This window comes from Microplitis mediator, chromosome 1, assembly GCF_029852145.1.
Source record: "Microplitis mediator isolate UGA2020A chromosome 1, iyMicMedi2.1, whole genome shotgun sequence".
NCBI lineage: Eukaryota > Metazoa > Arthropoda > Insecta > Hymenoptera > Braconidae > Microplitis > Microplitis mediator.
Window position 1 is genome coordinate 25,982,430 of NC_079969.1, and position 14,964 is coordinate 25,997,393.

The window sequence follows — 14,964 nt, forward strand, 5'->3', positions numbered from 1 at the left end:
AATTCTTCGAAATTTTTTCTCAGTGAATTCGTTCTTTTTTTTTAAATTCAAATGCAAGCGCAAATTTTCCAAAATTTATCATAAAAAAAAAATTATTCAAAATTTACCATCTGGGTAAAATAAGTCTCCTAAAAAATCACCAAAATAAATATTTTTTTTTTTTTAAATTTGACCCGGCGCTCAAATAATAATTCAAAAACTCTACTCAAATATTTCCCGCCACTAAAACGCGTAGTGCGCATATTCCCCGAGAACAAAACCACATATATAAATACATATATTCACATATGATATATCCCCACACTTACCCTCTGCATTTTTATGTGTTGACAAATTGGAGGGCGGTCAGTATATCTATTTACGTTTATGCATTCACGGACCGAGACACGTCTAACTAAAGTTATTTCCTCTCTGTCTCTCCTCCATCGGACATCAAAGAGGTGGGCGCCAGAGAAAGAGGGAAAGTGGTGGCGGTTACTAGCGTCGGGGAGGAGGTTAAAAATAAACAACAAAAAGGGAAAAGTTGTTTTTAGTAATACATATTTACATAGAATACTTAAAATATATAACAATAATCTGCGTGGAGTAGCGACAGTCAATACGTAAATATATAATAATCATACTATTTATAAAAATTAATCACAAAGTTTATTTAAATTTAAACAAACAAACAGTGCGATAAAATTACCAATAATGAGTGCAGTGATCTATTACAGACAGTCGAGTTATCAGTCAGCTTCACCTTCAGCAAAAATATATAAAAACAAACAGTCCCCGAGTTTTTAAAACCACTAGTGCCTATTAATAAATAAAACATTTCACTTGACCATGAGTACAATTATTTACTGCCCGTGAAGATTAAAAACCACAAGGGGAAGTTTAAAAAAAAATAAAACAATGCCGGCAGTCGCAAACTCGTCATTGACTTACGAAATCCTCATGTACTTAAATTCATTTTACTTCGGAATGTTCGCGGTATGCGAACTGGGAATGGGACTCTACAAAGCAACGAGTCTTCCAGCATCAAATTCCACGACAACGATAACTGAATTTTCACTTCTTCTGTTCCTAATAGCCACCGAGGGCGGACGTGTCTATCTGGGCCGTAAGGGAAATTTAACAGAACGAGGAGTTCCCATTCTATGTGGAATTATTCTAACAATACCCAGTGCACTTACGACACTGTATTTTCTCGTGTGGCAGAGCTATGTCCTTAGACTAGAGATGATCCTCTGTAGCATACAGTTGGTCCTGCTTACGTCTGAACTTGTCATCTCTGTCCTGTGCCTTATTGCCATTTTTCGTCCTCCGCTCTTTGAAGAATAGATTACTATTGTCATTTATTTAATATATTCATATCACTCTATAATCATCATACTTATTATTATTATTATTATCACTATTATTTATATTATTATTATTATTATTAATATAGATATGTATATTACCATATATTAGATATGATTATTTATTATCATTGTAATAATATACGTTTGTAAACCCCAGCATGTGGTCTGATCAATAATGCATCATATATATGTATGTATATATATATATATATATATATGATTCATCGCCTACATACATCTAAAGCTTTTACTTGAGGGTGGGCAGTACCAATTTTTGATTTTTTTGTCTTGAATAAATTCAATACTCGAATGTTGAAAATCTTTCGAAAATTTTTTACGTCTTGAAAATTTTCCCGGAAGCTTAAGAAAATTTTAGTTTTCCGATTACGTCTTGAATAATTTTGTCACACGAATGATGAAAATTTTTGACATCTTAAAAATTTCTCCGGAAGCTAAAGAAAATTTCTGTAATAAAAGTTGATGTAAAATTCAAAAATTTGGTTAGCGCGCCAAATTTTTGAATTTTACTTTTCCGATTACGATTTGAATAATTTTGCCACACGGATAATGAAAATTTTCCGAAAATTTTTGACATCTTAAAAATTTTTCCGGAAGCTAAAGAAAATTTTTGTAATTAAAATTGAAGTAAAATTCAAAAATTTGGTTAGCGCGCCAAACTTTTGAATTTTACTTTTCCAATTACGTTTTGAATAATTTTATCATACGAATAATGAAAATTTTCCGAAAATTTTTGATATCTTAAAAATTTTTTCGGAAGCTATAGAAAATTTTTGTAATTAAAATTGAAGAAAAATTCAAAAATTTGATTAGCGCGCCAAATTTTTGAATTTTACATTTCCAATTACGACTTTAATAATTTTGTCACACGAATGATGAAAATGTTCTGAAAATTTTTGACGTCTTAAACATTTTTCCGGAAGCTGTGGAAAATTTCTGTAATAAAAATTGACTAATAAATTGAAAGAAAAGTAAAATTTGAAATTTGGCGCGCAAACCAAATTTTTGAATTTTACATTTCCAATAACGACTTGAATAATTTTGTCATCCGAATGATGAAAATCTTCAAAAAAATTTTGACGCCAGATTTTTTGGAAATTACAGAAAATTTCAGTAATTAAAAATTAGTAAAGTAAAACTAAGAAAATTAAATTAGTACAGCTCATCCTTAATAAATTTCACTCATTTATTTCATTACAAATCATTCCAAGCATCATCGGATGTTAATTTGAAACTACGACCTTTGGTTTATTTATGAGATCTAGAGTAGAAATTTAATTTAAATCCTTTATTTTATTAATTTATTAATCATGTGTATTTTTGAGTACTATATATATTTACATATAAATCTAATAGTCAATAAACGAAAATATTTATTTATAACATTAATATTCCATTTTATTTTATTAACTTGACATTAAAACTTAACTATATCTGGTTTTAATTTAAATATATTTTAGACAAATATTATTTTCACATCGATGATCAATTATTTATCGCCGATGATTAATGATTATGATTAATGATAAAGTATCAATTATCAATTATCGTATTGTTGTATCTACTGTACAAACATGTCACGTGCATGTTACTTTTTAATTGATTATCAATTGGCTAATAAAAATTAATTGGTATTTTAAATTATATTTAATTACGTTATATTGCAAATGAACACAAGCTTGTAATTCCCTTTCCTTATTTATTTTGCACGATTGTTTTGCTTTATTTTCCGTAGGTACCTTTTTTTTTTAGAGTAATTATTAAATATTAATTATTTAAAAATTTGTACATTTTTTTCAGCTAAAAAAAATATAAATAAAAAAACCTATTTTAAAAATAAATAAATAAACAGGTAAGCAAAGTGTAGAAATAATTTTTAAAAAACTGAATAAGTACTGAATTTATAAAATAATTAAAATTTAAATTCTATTATTGTCTGATTAATTTAAATTACCGCCTGAATTATGATTAATTATTACAGTTGCTGTATAAAGCACATGCTTGATAAAATTATAAAAATATATATGTAAATATATGTATATATATATATAAATCTGTTTCGAAGTGTTAGTCGATTTAAAATAATTTACTATACCGATGATAAAAAATATTAATAATTAATAATTAATCTTTTATATTTATATTTTCAGTTCGGTGTTTCTTTAACGCGCGCACTCTGTTGCGACAGTAATTACGTAAAAATATTGAACCGAATACAATAAGTATTCCAATCACTCCGTATATTGTTATTTGGTGGTCGTATATGAAACATGACAGCAGTATTGCTAATCCCTGTATTTAAATAAATAAATAAATCATTAATTTATTGTTTAATTGTTATTATTATTAGAAAATTTAGTAACTAGTAATTACCTGACGTATTGTCATAATTATTGAAAATGTAACAGCTCCGAATTTTTTTATTGTGTAGAATATAAATAACTGGCCAGTTGCGGAGCATATTGATATGAGTAAACAATCAATTACAAAAGTAGGGAACTAAGAAAAAATATTATTGTAATTAATAATTTAATTAGGGATTATTAGTCCCGTCCATTTTTTTTTAAATATTCAATGACCTTGTACTTGTATTCAAATTTTATTAATTCGGGGAAAAAAAAGCCCTAATTTAAAAAAGGACAAGTTACGAGTTATCAAGTAGGAGCTAAATGAAATTTGTTAAATAAATTCCAGTAAAATCTTCATGTCATGGTAAAATTTATTTAGCAAATTTCGTTAAACTCTTAATTGATGACAACTGTAAGTATTTTTTTAAAATCTATCTATTGTAACTTGTCCTTTTTTAAATTAATGCTCTAATTTTGTTTAAGGAGGGTCTATAATAATTTTTGTCGAAACTTTTCTCTGAAACTAAACCTCTAAACGCAAAACTAAGAACAAGGCTCGATGCATTACTCCATAAACTAGCAGTCTACGTTTTGATTTTTCAAAAATAATAATTTGTTTAAGAGAAAAACGTGGACAAAGTTTCAATTTACTGCACAAGTGCAACAAGGATAGTTCCGTTTGTTGACTTGAGTGTGATAGAGAAAAAAGTTCAAACCTCTCTTAATTAATAAAATTTAAATACGGATATGGCAGTTGAATATTTTTAAATTGGAGAGGGGGGTGACTGACTGAGAATGTCCTTAATAATTTAAAATAAATATATGATCCCAAGTAGCACACTTGATTTTGTCATCTATAAGATATCAGTTTTTCGGCCTATCGATAAGCCACCGAAATGTTGACAAAGCGATCAGAAATTAATGTCACCGAAAAAAAATCTGCTTAAAAGACTTGACACAAGTGATGACAAAAAGTAAATTACAAATAATGGTCAAATAAATCATCTAATCAGTTTTTTAATTATAAATTTTTTAAAACGGAGAAAAAGACAAATTTCCCCGACTTCTAGGACCAACATCTGTACGTCTTATTTATGTAAAAAAACTTGGCTTTGACACAAAAAAATGAGTCTTGTCTTTTTAAATGACATCTGAAATTTGTCTCTGTGCTACTCGGGTAAATATATGATTACTTTATGAGTGGAATGTAGCTGACAATTGTAAATTTTTAAATTTTTTAATAAATAAATAAAATGTAAGTAAAATAAAAATTAAAAAATGCGTACTTTGATCACTGAAAAATCAGTTCGCGCATTTTTTTAAATTTCATTATTCAAAATTATAAATTGTCACACATCTGCTACATTTACACTCATGATTACTTAGTAATAAAAAAATTACCTTGATAAGAAAACAAACAGAATTAGTAAATCCCGATTGCTGTAACAATGAAGTCGCTGTTAGTAAGCAAGAAAATAAATTGACCCCACACATCATCTGGATACTCGTTGGTCCGTATTCTTTAGACAAAGCTTCTTGCCAATTACTTGTGAAACTATCGAGCGCCATGTAACCGGCAAGTAAAATAACACCTGATATTGTTGTTACTTTATCTGTAATTCAGTAAACTCATTTATTATTTACTACTAGACAAATAAAATTAATTACCAAAAGTATTTTACCATTGACATCATCAGCACTTCCTAACATAAATAATGTCATACCGACAGATATCAGAGCAGCGGTTACGTATTCATAATACTCGTAGGTTTTGCGCGATACTAATTTACCCATTATCATTACAGGAATTATTTTTGATGCTTTGGCTAATACCTGAGTTGGAAAACTAACAAATTTTAGTGCTTCATATTGGCACCAACTACTCAGTATGTTGGATAAAGAACAATATGAATATTTGTACAGTGGCGTTATATGACGCGGCTGTTTTATTATAAATAAATATAGGCCTGATACTGTAAATGCGAGGATTCTATTTACAAACACTAGAAACTGTGAATCTTTGAAATGTCCCTTCTCCCCATTACTGCTTACATACTCCTGTAAAACAAAAAAAATTCATTTGAAAAATTAAATTTTTTTCTTTGCATTAGAAAAAAAAATTTAGTACTTGAGTCATTATTTTTTCTTGAAAATATCCCCATGTTAAATAACTTATTTGCAGGCCGAAAAAACAGTACGCTAGTAAAAATGTATCATTTTTAATAAAATTATCTTGTTGAGGTTTAGCTGCCGGAATGTAATCAGATGTATCAAGAAGACCAGATTCCCCACCTCCTGATATACATTTATGAATTAATTTTGATATAATCCCAGTTCCTGGAAAAAAATTAATTTATTTATATATTCTATAAATTCTTCATGATCTGGAAATTAGTTGACAATTAACAATTTTCGGATTTTTCTTCAAGTAAATTACAAAAAATTAAAATTATGCACATGTAGAAAATTAGAAAAACTAGAGGTGCATTTTTTAAAAATAATTTTTTTTTCCATTTATCGTTTTGAAAAAAATCCAAAAGTTATTAGACGTCGGCTAACTTTAGATGAATAAATTAATGATCCTGAAGTTAGAAGACAATTGTCAATTTTCGGATTTTTTTTCAAGTAAATCATAAAAAAAAAAATTAAAATTATGCACATGTAGAAAATTAAAAAAACTAGAAGTGCATTTTTTTAAATAATTTTTTTTTTCGATCTATCGTTTAGAAAAAAATCCAAAAGTTATCAGACGTCAGCTGAGAACTGAGAGGAAAAATAAATAAAATTTACCAGTTCGCTGCAGGTACTTGCTGTGTCTAACATACTTATAAATTAAATATCCAGGTAATAAAATAGTTGCATATCCTAGTAAATTAAGACTCAATCTTATGATCCAGTTATACGAACCAGCATTAAATAGTTCACTTTGATTTTCAGTTAATGATTTGACTATTTGTGTCGTACCATAAATTACTCCAATTGATAAAAACACAAGGGCACTGCAGAGAAAAAAAATAAAACATTTTATTGGTTAAAAATTAAATAAAATAATCAATTATTTATAAAAAACATCCAAATATCTACTTACCATATTATTAAATTTCCTACATAATTTCCCATAATTGAAACTCTGATAATATTTGAAATATTTTTAACAAAAAATTGATGGAATTTATGGAGGTTATTGCGATCATGAGTAAATAGAAACTTTTCAATAACTTGAAGGTCTTCTTTTGTGTTCGAACATCGTTAAATTACTTATCTAAGTAATTAGAGTGAAAAAGTTGTGCTGCCGGTTTGTATGAATAGAATTATTGACAAAATATGCCATGGGCAGGTTTAAAATTTTATGTATTTATTGAATTTTGGTGTATGATTTGTCTGTTTAGATTTAGACACTTGTTATTATAAGAAAACTGCATTGTCGCTGTCGGTACAAACATAAACGTCAGTTTTAATGAAATGTTTCATTAATCATTTTAAAAAATAAATAATTATTGAGTAATTATTTAATATTTTATTTTATTTGTCTCAAGGCTGGCGGAAAAATGGGAGCGATGTAATGACAGCGATAACTATTTAGAATAAAATTTATTTACAGGGTTATTCAAAAAATTAATTTTGTATTTTTAATTGGTGGTAATTAATTAATTGATTAATTATTTTATGATATGAGTAATTGCGGGTTCGGGAAAAAATTTAGAGAAATTTTTTTATACATCAATTATTTAAAAATTTTTAAATTCAGCGCCAACTTAATTGTGGTCTCATTTTTTGAATTTTAAATATTTTAAAAAAATTACCCAGTCTCTAGTTAATTAAAAAAAATTAATTTTGTATTTTTAATTAGCGATAATTAATTGATTATTTATTTTATGATTTCAATTATTTGAAAATTCTGCGCCAACTTAATTGAGGTCTCATTTTTTGAATTTTAAATATTTTTTAAAAATTGCCCAGCCTCTAGTTAATTAAAAAGAATTAATTTTGTATTTTTAATTAGTGATAATTAATTGATTATTTATTTTCTAATTTTCAATTATTCAAAATTTTAAAACTCCGCGCCAACTTAATTGTGGTCTCATTATTTTTAAAATTAAAAAAAAATCTAGTCTCCAGTTATTTAAAAAATGAATTTTTATAAATATTACAATCAAATTTATTTTTGTTTATAATTTTTTTATAAAATAAAATATTAAAAATAATTAAATTTTAGCTGTCACATAAAATCTTAATATTTATTAAAAATAAAAGTAATTAATTATTCATACAAGGAAATTAAAAAAATGCATTTACTATCAACATTAAATATAATAATAATAATTACTCTGTATAAAGTAAATAATTGGGATTTTATTAAATGGTTTTTGTTAATTAATTAAAATAACAATTAAGTAATGAATGTTTACATTAAACTATTTATTTTTTTTAGTTTGTTATTTACAATGGAAGTATGTTAAAAAAAATTTACACATACTCAAACTCAATTCATAATACTACTTAAATATATATATATTATTTATAAACTTTTGTATAATTTAAATTTATAATTAGATAAATAAAATTGTTCAATAATAATGTAACATTTATAATCAATAAATTTATTATTTTAATATTTTATACAAATATTTTTAAGTATAAATCAATTTCCCGGGAAATTTAAAAAAAATACTTAGATATGATCATATATTTTAAAATATCAACTATATGATCACGTATAAATTTTTACTCATCGAACATGAGCATAAATTGGGCGATTTTTCATACCCTAGTATTTTTTCCCAGGATAATTTGTTGTATGCAATTAAAATTCAAAAGATATGTTAGGATTTTTTTCTTCATTAATAATTATTATTATCAGTGACTAAAAGAATGGATGGAGTTGATCTCATCTCGCTTTTATTTAAATTACTTAATTACTTATCAAGTTAATTAAACAAAACAGCGAACAACATCACTTGTTGATTAGCGTAATTAATTAAAGATGACATTTAAAAAAAGGCGTTAAATGATAACAGAAATAACAAGTGGTAAAAAATATGAAAATCCATGTGCGAGTATTGGTTTTAAAAATATAACTGAGTGATTCCATGTCTCATGACTATTTACACTTTAAATATTATTGAGGAATGATTTTAATTTGCTTTATTTTTTTATGTTATTCGTCTATTTAATAGTAGATTGTGTGACAAGGGACGAAACTGGCTGACATCACCCTCAGTATGAAATCGTGTTTCATCCTGAGTTACACACAATATTTTTCATGATTACCTGCATTGGAACTTAACGTTCCAGTATCAGCAGCCAGTCAGAAACAAGTTAAGGGGGAAGCTGGGCTGAGATACAAAAAAAAGAGGATATTTTTGTGATTTTTTTTTCAGAGTACGTTCGTTATTAAAATTCTCAAAATTTGTGACACTATTAAGCAGCATTCCAAGAATGTTCTGCTAAATTTTCATAAAAAAATATTGAAAAATAAGCCAGTGGTAGTGGGGAGAGACGAGTCACCTTAAAAAAAGTCTCTATGCCGCAGACAGGATTTGAACGAAGGAATAAACAAAATATTCATTTTTGAATTTTTGGTAAAGACGGAATAAAAAACTCTGACTTTTGCCGAAAATTCTTCCTTTTGTTTAATTAAAAAATAAGTAGTTATTAAAAAAAAATCCTTCGTTCAAATCTGAGGTAAACTTATGTACTAAAGAAATCTTTTTGGTTTTTTGATTTCAGATGAGGCATGAGTTATCCTGTTTGCGGCATGAATTCTTTTTTTAGGTGACTCGTCTCTCCCCACTACCACTGGCTTATTTTAAAATATTTTTTTCCGAAAATTCTGCAGAATATTCTTGGAATGATGCTCAATGATGTCACAAATTTTAAGAATTTTAATAAAGAAAGTACTCTGAAAAAAAATGTAAAGTTAATGGTCTGAAATTACTGTTGAAAAAATAACAAGTATCAGAGTTTAACTTTCGAAAGCCTTCAGCTAGCGAGCAGAAACTTCCGAAGGGACGAAACGTAAATGTCACTGCCCTCTGATTGAAGACATTCACAATTTACGCGTTTGTTTCGACTGGCTGTAGGAACACTGAAACTTGAAGTTCTACTGCAGGTATCATGAAAAATGAATTTTATTAATTTGCTTCATTGACAGTGCAGACGCTTTCCGGCCGCCACTTCTGAGTTACAAAATTATCAAACTGCTCAAGTCTCGCTAAGAGATCTAGCCGTGATGCTAAGTCATAAGTACCTGGTGACGATATGACAGCTTGTAATTGAACGGTATGACGTTGGTATGACTCTATTTTACAACAAATTGTCGTATGACACGCGTAACGGAAGTACGTTGACGCTTGAGGTACATAGAGCTGTGATTTAACACTTGGCAAGTATAATTGACTATAAAAAAAATTTATCACTCATTAATATTTTTTCATAAATAATAAAATATTTAATGGACTTACCTACTGGTTCCAATTGTCTTTATTTGGACATAAACTTTTGACTGTGAATTATTTTGCAAATTTAACGTTACAGGAATAATACAAATCTGTTGCCTATTAAATTCATGAGCTATTTCTCGTAAATGATTGAGTGAGAATGTGATGACATTTTTTTGTAATTCATTTTCATCAATAGTGTCCTTCTTAATTATGCTAGTAGAGTCAGGAATATTACGATCGGGTCCAAATATTTTCAAACGCGTCGAATATTCACTGGGTTCTGCTGGCGCTTCTTCTGGATGCTTGTACAATTTATTGACAAGCTCAAGATCAACGTGATGCTGACCAGTTGTCTCGCGAATCACCGCCCCAGCTTCCATAACTTTAGCGCGCCACCTGACAATCATCGTCGCTCCCAATTTCACGGTATCAACAAGCGGAGAGTCTGCTAAAATTGCACCCTGATTTGTCTCTAGACTTGGATCTTGTGGACTGATGTTTCTTTTTTCAACAAACTCCGCGTACGGAGTGTTGGCTATCGACTCCCGGTCCTTGTCGTCGTTCAGTGAGACATCGGAGTAAACATTGTCGTCGTTGAGTCTTCTTGATAACTTCAGCAACAGGTGGCAAGTCTCTTGCGGCTGCACCCGGTACTTGAAAGACTCGACAATGGGATCCACCAGCTTCCAGCTGTCACTCTTCAACGACATCTTCGTGAGAGTTATCTCGTTGACAAAGGGCTCGTGGGTGTTGTTGGTGTTCTTGACCTGGACCACTAGATTCATCGTCGGTAAATTATTTTTCGTAACAGCACTTGGCCGTACGATTGTTTTTATTTCAACAGAATTCGATACTTGAAGTTGCCAAGTGTGTCTCGATACGCGATAACGCGGCGTGCTCTTGGCCTGAGGATTTTCGTAGTAGAACAATAAATCTAGTCGATGGTTGCCCTTTTCATGGGGCGCTCTTATCCACAGGGGAATTTTAAACGTCTCTCCTACGTCTAAAACCTGTTGCATTGACGGCAAAACTATTTTAGTTACACTATTTATTTTATTATCTTTACTACTGTTACTATAATTATTACTAGTGGATTTATCTGACGGTCGCTCTAAACAAAACAGACGGGCGTCAGTGGAACCGACGTAGACATTTGTCAGAGGAGCGGTTCCAATGTTTTTTAAAGCTACTTCCAGTCGTTGTAGTTCCCCGCAGAGCATTTCTGTTGCTACTTTGCTGAAGGATACTTGCAAAAAAGGCGCTTTGTCGACGACATTCATCTCCAATCTGTAATCAGCACCGTAGAGAACCGCGTCGGGCTTCTCTTTGACGTTCTTCAGCTTGGGACCCCGTACTTCGAACAATCGCTTCCCGTGGATCATCACCGAGGGATTCACGATCGGGAGATCGTTGTTCGCACTGCTGGGGTTCGACAAATTGTAACTGATGCCCATTATCTTTAGCTCGCCCATCTGCGTCGGCGTGCAAGACAGCACGACCCGTTGCCGGGAGCTCGGCTGCAGCAGGACCGAGTCGACGACCGCTGTCTCAACGGAACTCGACTCGGCCAACGAGTTTTCTGACAGAGTCTCGTTGCTGGCAGTCTGGCCGTCTTTGGTGAAGGACCAAATTAGTTTTATTTTGTACAGAGGAATGGAGATCCTCAGGGGATTGTGTAATTCAACTGATAAATAAATAGGCTCATCAATTACGGCATTTGGCTTTACAGTATTGTTAGTTTTGTTAGAATATAGAGATACTGAAGGTTTAAAAATCATCGGCACACTACCCTGAGCTTCAGTAACAAGTGTCTCTTCAAGCTTCGACCATCTGGTGTCATTGTCGTCTTGCTGATCGAACAAATCGTGAGCATCTGCGTCGTCACTTGAAGAAATCAGTGGTCCTAGTAATACTTTTATCTCGTTGCCGTCAATCAGAGGCAGAGGTAGAATTGGAAGTCCATTAAAATGTGGCGGTACTTGTTGCATAAGTAAATTATTAATATGTAAAAATTCCCGTAGAAAAGCAGCTTGTTGGACCGCCGGCTGCTTGCTCGATGGGCTGAGCAGCTTTTCGAAAGCTTTGACCGCTTCTTCGACTTGTTTGAGCGAGGCTGCTTGTCGGCCTATTGTAAAGTGAATATGATCTTCAGCAAGAGACCAGCCTTTGCTGCAGTAAACCTGGTAGGCTTGTTGGTAACATCGGAGCGAATGTTTCCGCTGTCCGGCTTTGGAGAATCTGTGGCCAGCTAACACTGCGTGGAAGGCGTACTTGTGCATCATTTTAGAGGAGACGAAGCAGTAGGCCGCTTGCTCGAGCAGCAAAGCTGATCTTAGGTCGGAGTCTTCGCTGGTCATGCGGATCAGCTGCTTGGCGGCATCACCGTACAAGTTTCTGCCCTTCAGACACTCCGCGCTGAGGATCGTCGCGCGTGTGGCGAACTGCGGCATCTTGCAGCTGTTAGAGTAGGTGAGAATAGCGTCGTCCATGTACTCGACAGTCTTCCTGGTCATCTCTCCCTGCATGAACGCACTCAGTGCTGCCATTTCCAGTGCTCCCGCGTAGTAGAGCCAGGCCTGGTCCGCAGCAAAGTCACGTTTCGCGCTGTGATACGCTTGATACGCGAGGGTATAGTGACCGAACATGAAACAGAGGTCGCCTAGACGACGCAACTGCAGCTCCGAAGAATCCGCGGAGTAAATGACCGCGTTCGTCGGCGCAGATCCAGGCGCTCCGGGTTTGCTGGTACCGAACCAACGCTTCGTCGCGCTGAACAGTGACCGACTTACCCCCTTCTTATTAGAAATGACATCATTCAAAAGGCCTATTTGCTTCTCAACATAAGGCAGCAGACTTTTTATACAAAACTCCGTCACCAAAGTTCTTATCCTATCAAGATCCTGAGTTGACAGTCTCGCTCCATGTTGAGCAACCGGACGATTTGGGGAGTCCGCCCAAACGTTTGCGTTTATCGGCGACCCAGTCACCGCCTGGTGCTGTGACTTAGTGTAACTATTGTCTGTAAAAGAGCTGAATCGTTTCTCACTGTCCGGGCTCAAAGGGTGGATCGTCACCGGGACCACTTCCTGAGCAACTTCAACGGGTATTGCAACCACTTCAGATATTTCCGAGGACAGACTTATCTTGTCAGTGATGTCAGGTGACAAAAGAACTGGATTTTGCGGCGCCACTGGCGTACCAGCTTGACTTGTTGGTTTATCAGTCCCACTGGTCACTTGATTCGGCATCGCACTGACTCCCCCAGTGTCCGCAGGTGTCCTGGGGCTGCTGCTGTGATCGCTGCTGGTAAAATCAGTGAACTTTACCAGAAATTGACTCCACGGATCAGGTAAATACATGTTGTCGTCCATTTGACCCGGTGGTCTTGAATTCATTTGTAACAGGAAGCAATTATTTACATCATACAGATTTTTCATCTCCGTAAACACCGACTCGGCTCTAAAAGAACAAATCCACCGAATAAATTTATTTATTACTACTAATAAATTATGAAATTTAAAAATCTTACTTGGCCTTTTCATCTTGCGTAGAGTCATAAATTAATATATAATATCTCAGCGCATTGTTGTTAAACCACTTTGGCAATTTTCCAGGAGTACTCTGATGTAACTGAGCGGCCATTTGTTGAATTTTATCCAAAGGATTATCATCTGCTGTCGATACGACAATCATGCAGGCTAAAAAATGTTTAGTGAACTCATGGTCCGATGGAAACTGTACATTGAGAAACATTTCACGCCAGGATTCGAACCATGGTACTGATAATGGAACATCCAAATCAGTGGTTCCTATTCTCACAGAAGTCGTGCGCTCGCACTGTTCCGAGCTGACGGAATCATTAAGCATTTTCCTGGCGACACTTGGCTCCGGTGGCTGTCCATAAATATCAAGAATAGACAGACGTAAATTACGAATGGGAATTGTTGATCCCTGGGGATCTTTGATGTGGCCTGTAGTAAAAATAAAAGGAAATGAATTACAATAAATAAAATAAAATAATTGTAAATATTTAAATTACCTTCAGTTGCGAGGTTACAAAAAGGCTGCAGCAGTTCAATAAACGACAAATTATTTTTCTGACAGACTGCATCAGCAGCTGCCGAACAAACTGCACCAATTTGAGGAGAAAATGCATTGCTTATAAATTCACGTGGTGTCAATTTACACTGAGCCATTTTTTATAAAAAAATTTATTATTTTTCACCAGCTATTAATTCTTAAATTATTTTTTCATCACCAAGTACATTATGTACATAACATTTAATTGTTATATTTATTTATTAATATAGGTATAGATATATATATGTAGAATTATATCAATTAAATTGTAATTGGATAGTCGATAAAAATTATTTGAATTGCGATAGCACCATCATCCCCTTGGATATTTTTAAATTAAATTAAAGGCCAAACATTTTATTATGACTTATCACTGACAGACACCCTACCCTTGTGACTCGTAGGTTAATGGATCCAGCAAATTAACTATTTTATGTTATTATTATTATTATTATTATTATTATCATATATTTTTATCCGCTTGATAATAAATTTATTACCACTGGCCATCTGTTGTTACAGACAGTTGCAAGTTACAGACTTCATTCTTCAATGACAATCAGCATGTTGGAGATTCAGAGATTACTGACACTGTCACCTGGTGACAACAGCGAGTACTAATTTTTGAGTTTTTGAATGGGCGGCGGTGACTTTGACACAAATGTATCGATAAAACAAATTTCGATGATTCCATTACAGTTAGCAAATAATTTGAATTTTCAAATT

General features: G+C 32.3%; 3 protein-coding genes across 3 annotated transcripts; 1 reads left to right on the forward strand and 2 right to left on the reverse strand.

Annotated features, from left to right (window-relative positions):
• The first annotated feature begins 320 nt into the window (after positions 1-320).
• On the forward strand, positions 321-1,452 carry LOC130665550 (transmembrane protein 216-like). Its single transcript, XM_057466001.1, has one exon. It carries the CDS (start codon positions 898-900, stop codon positions 1,324-1,326), a length of 429 nt encoding a protein of 142 aa, XP_057321984.1. The 5' UTR covers positions 321-897; the 3' UTR covers positions 1,327-1,452.
• A 1,080-nt stretch (positions 1,453-2,532) lies between these two features.
• On the reverse strand, positions 2,533-7,132 carry LOC130665542 (adenosine 3'-phospho 5'-phosphosulfate transporter 1). Its single transcript, XM_057465990.1, has 7 exons — positions 6,804-7,132; positions 6,506-6,714; positions 5,844-6,052; positions 5,398-5,773; positions 5,117-5,328; positions 3,741-3,866; positions 2,533-3,659 (listed from the first exon to the last, which is right to left on the reverse strand). The coding sequence occupies exons 1-7, from the start codon at positions 6,833-6,835 to the stop codon at positions 3,492-3,494; spliced, it is 1,332 nt and encodes a 443-aa protein (XP_057321973.1). The 5' UTR covers positions 6,836-7,132; the 3' UTR covers positions 2,533-3,491.
• A 1,030-nt stretch (positions 7,133-8,162) lies between these two features.
• Positions 8,163-14,752, reverse strand: LOC130665571 (trafficking protein particle complex subunit 8). The gene is made up of 4 exons (XM_057466024.1): positions 14,198-14,752; positions 13,688-14,129; positions 10,180-13,617; positions 8,163-10,114 (listed from the first exon to the last, which is right to left on the reverse strand). The coding sequence occupies exons 1-4, from the start codon at positions 14,352-14,354 to the stop codon at positions 9,850-9,852; spliced, it is 4,302 nt and encodes a 1,433-aa protein (XP_057322007.1). The 5' UTR covers positions 14,355-14,752; the 3' UTR covers positions 8,163-9,849.
• Positions 14,753-14,964: the final 212 nt, after the last annotated feature.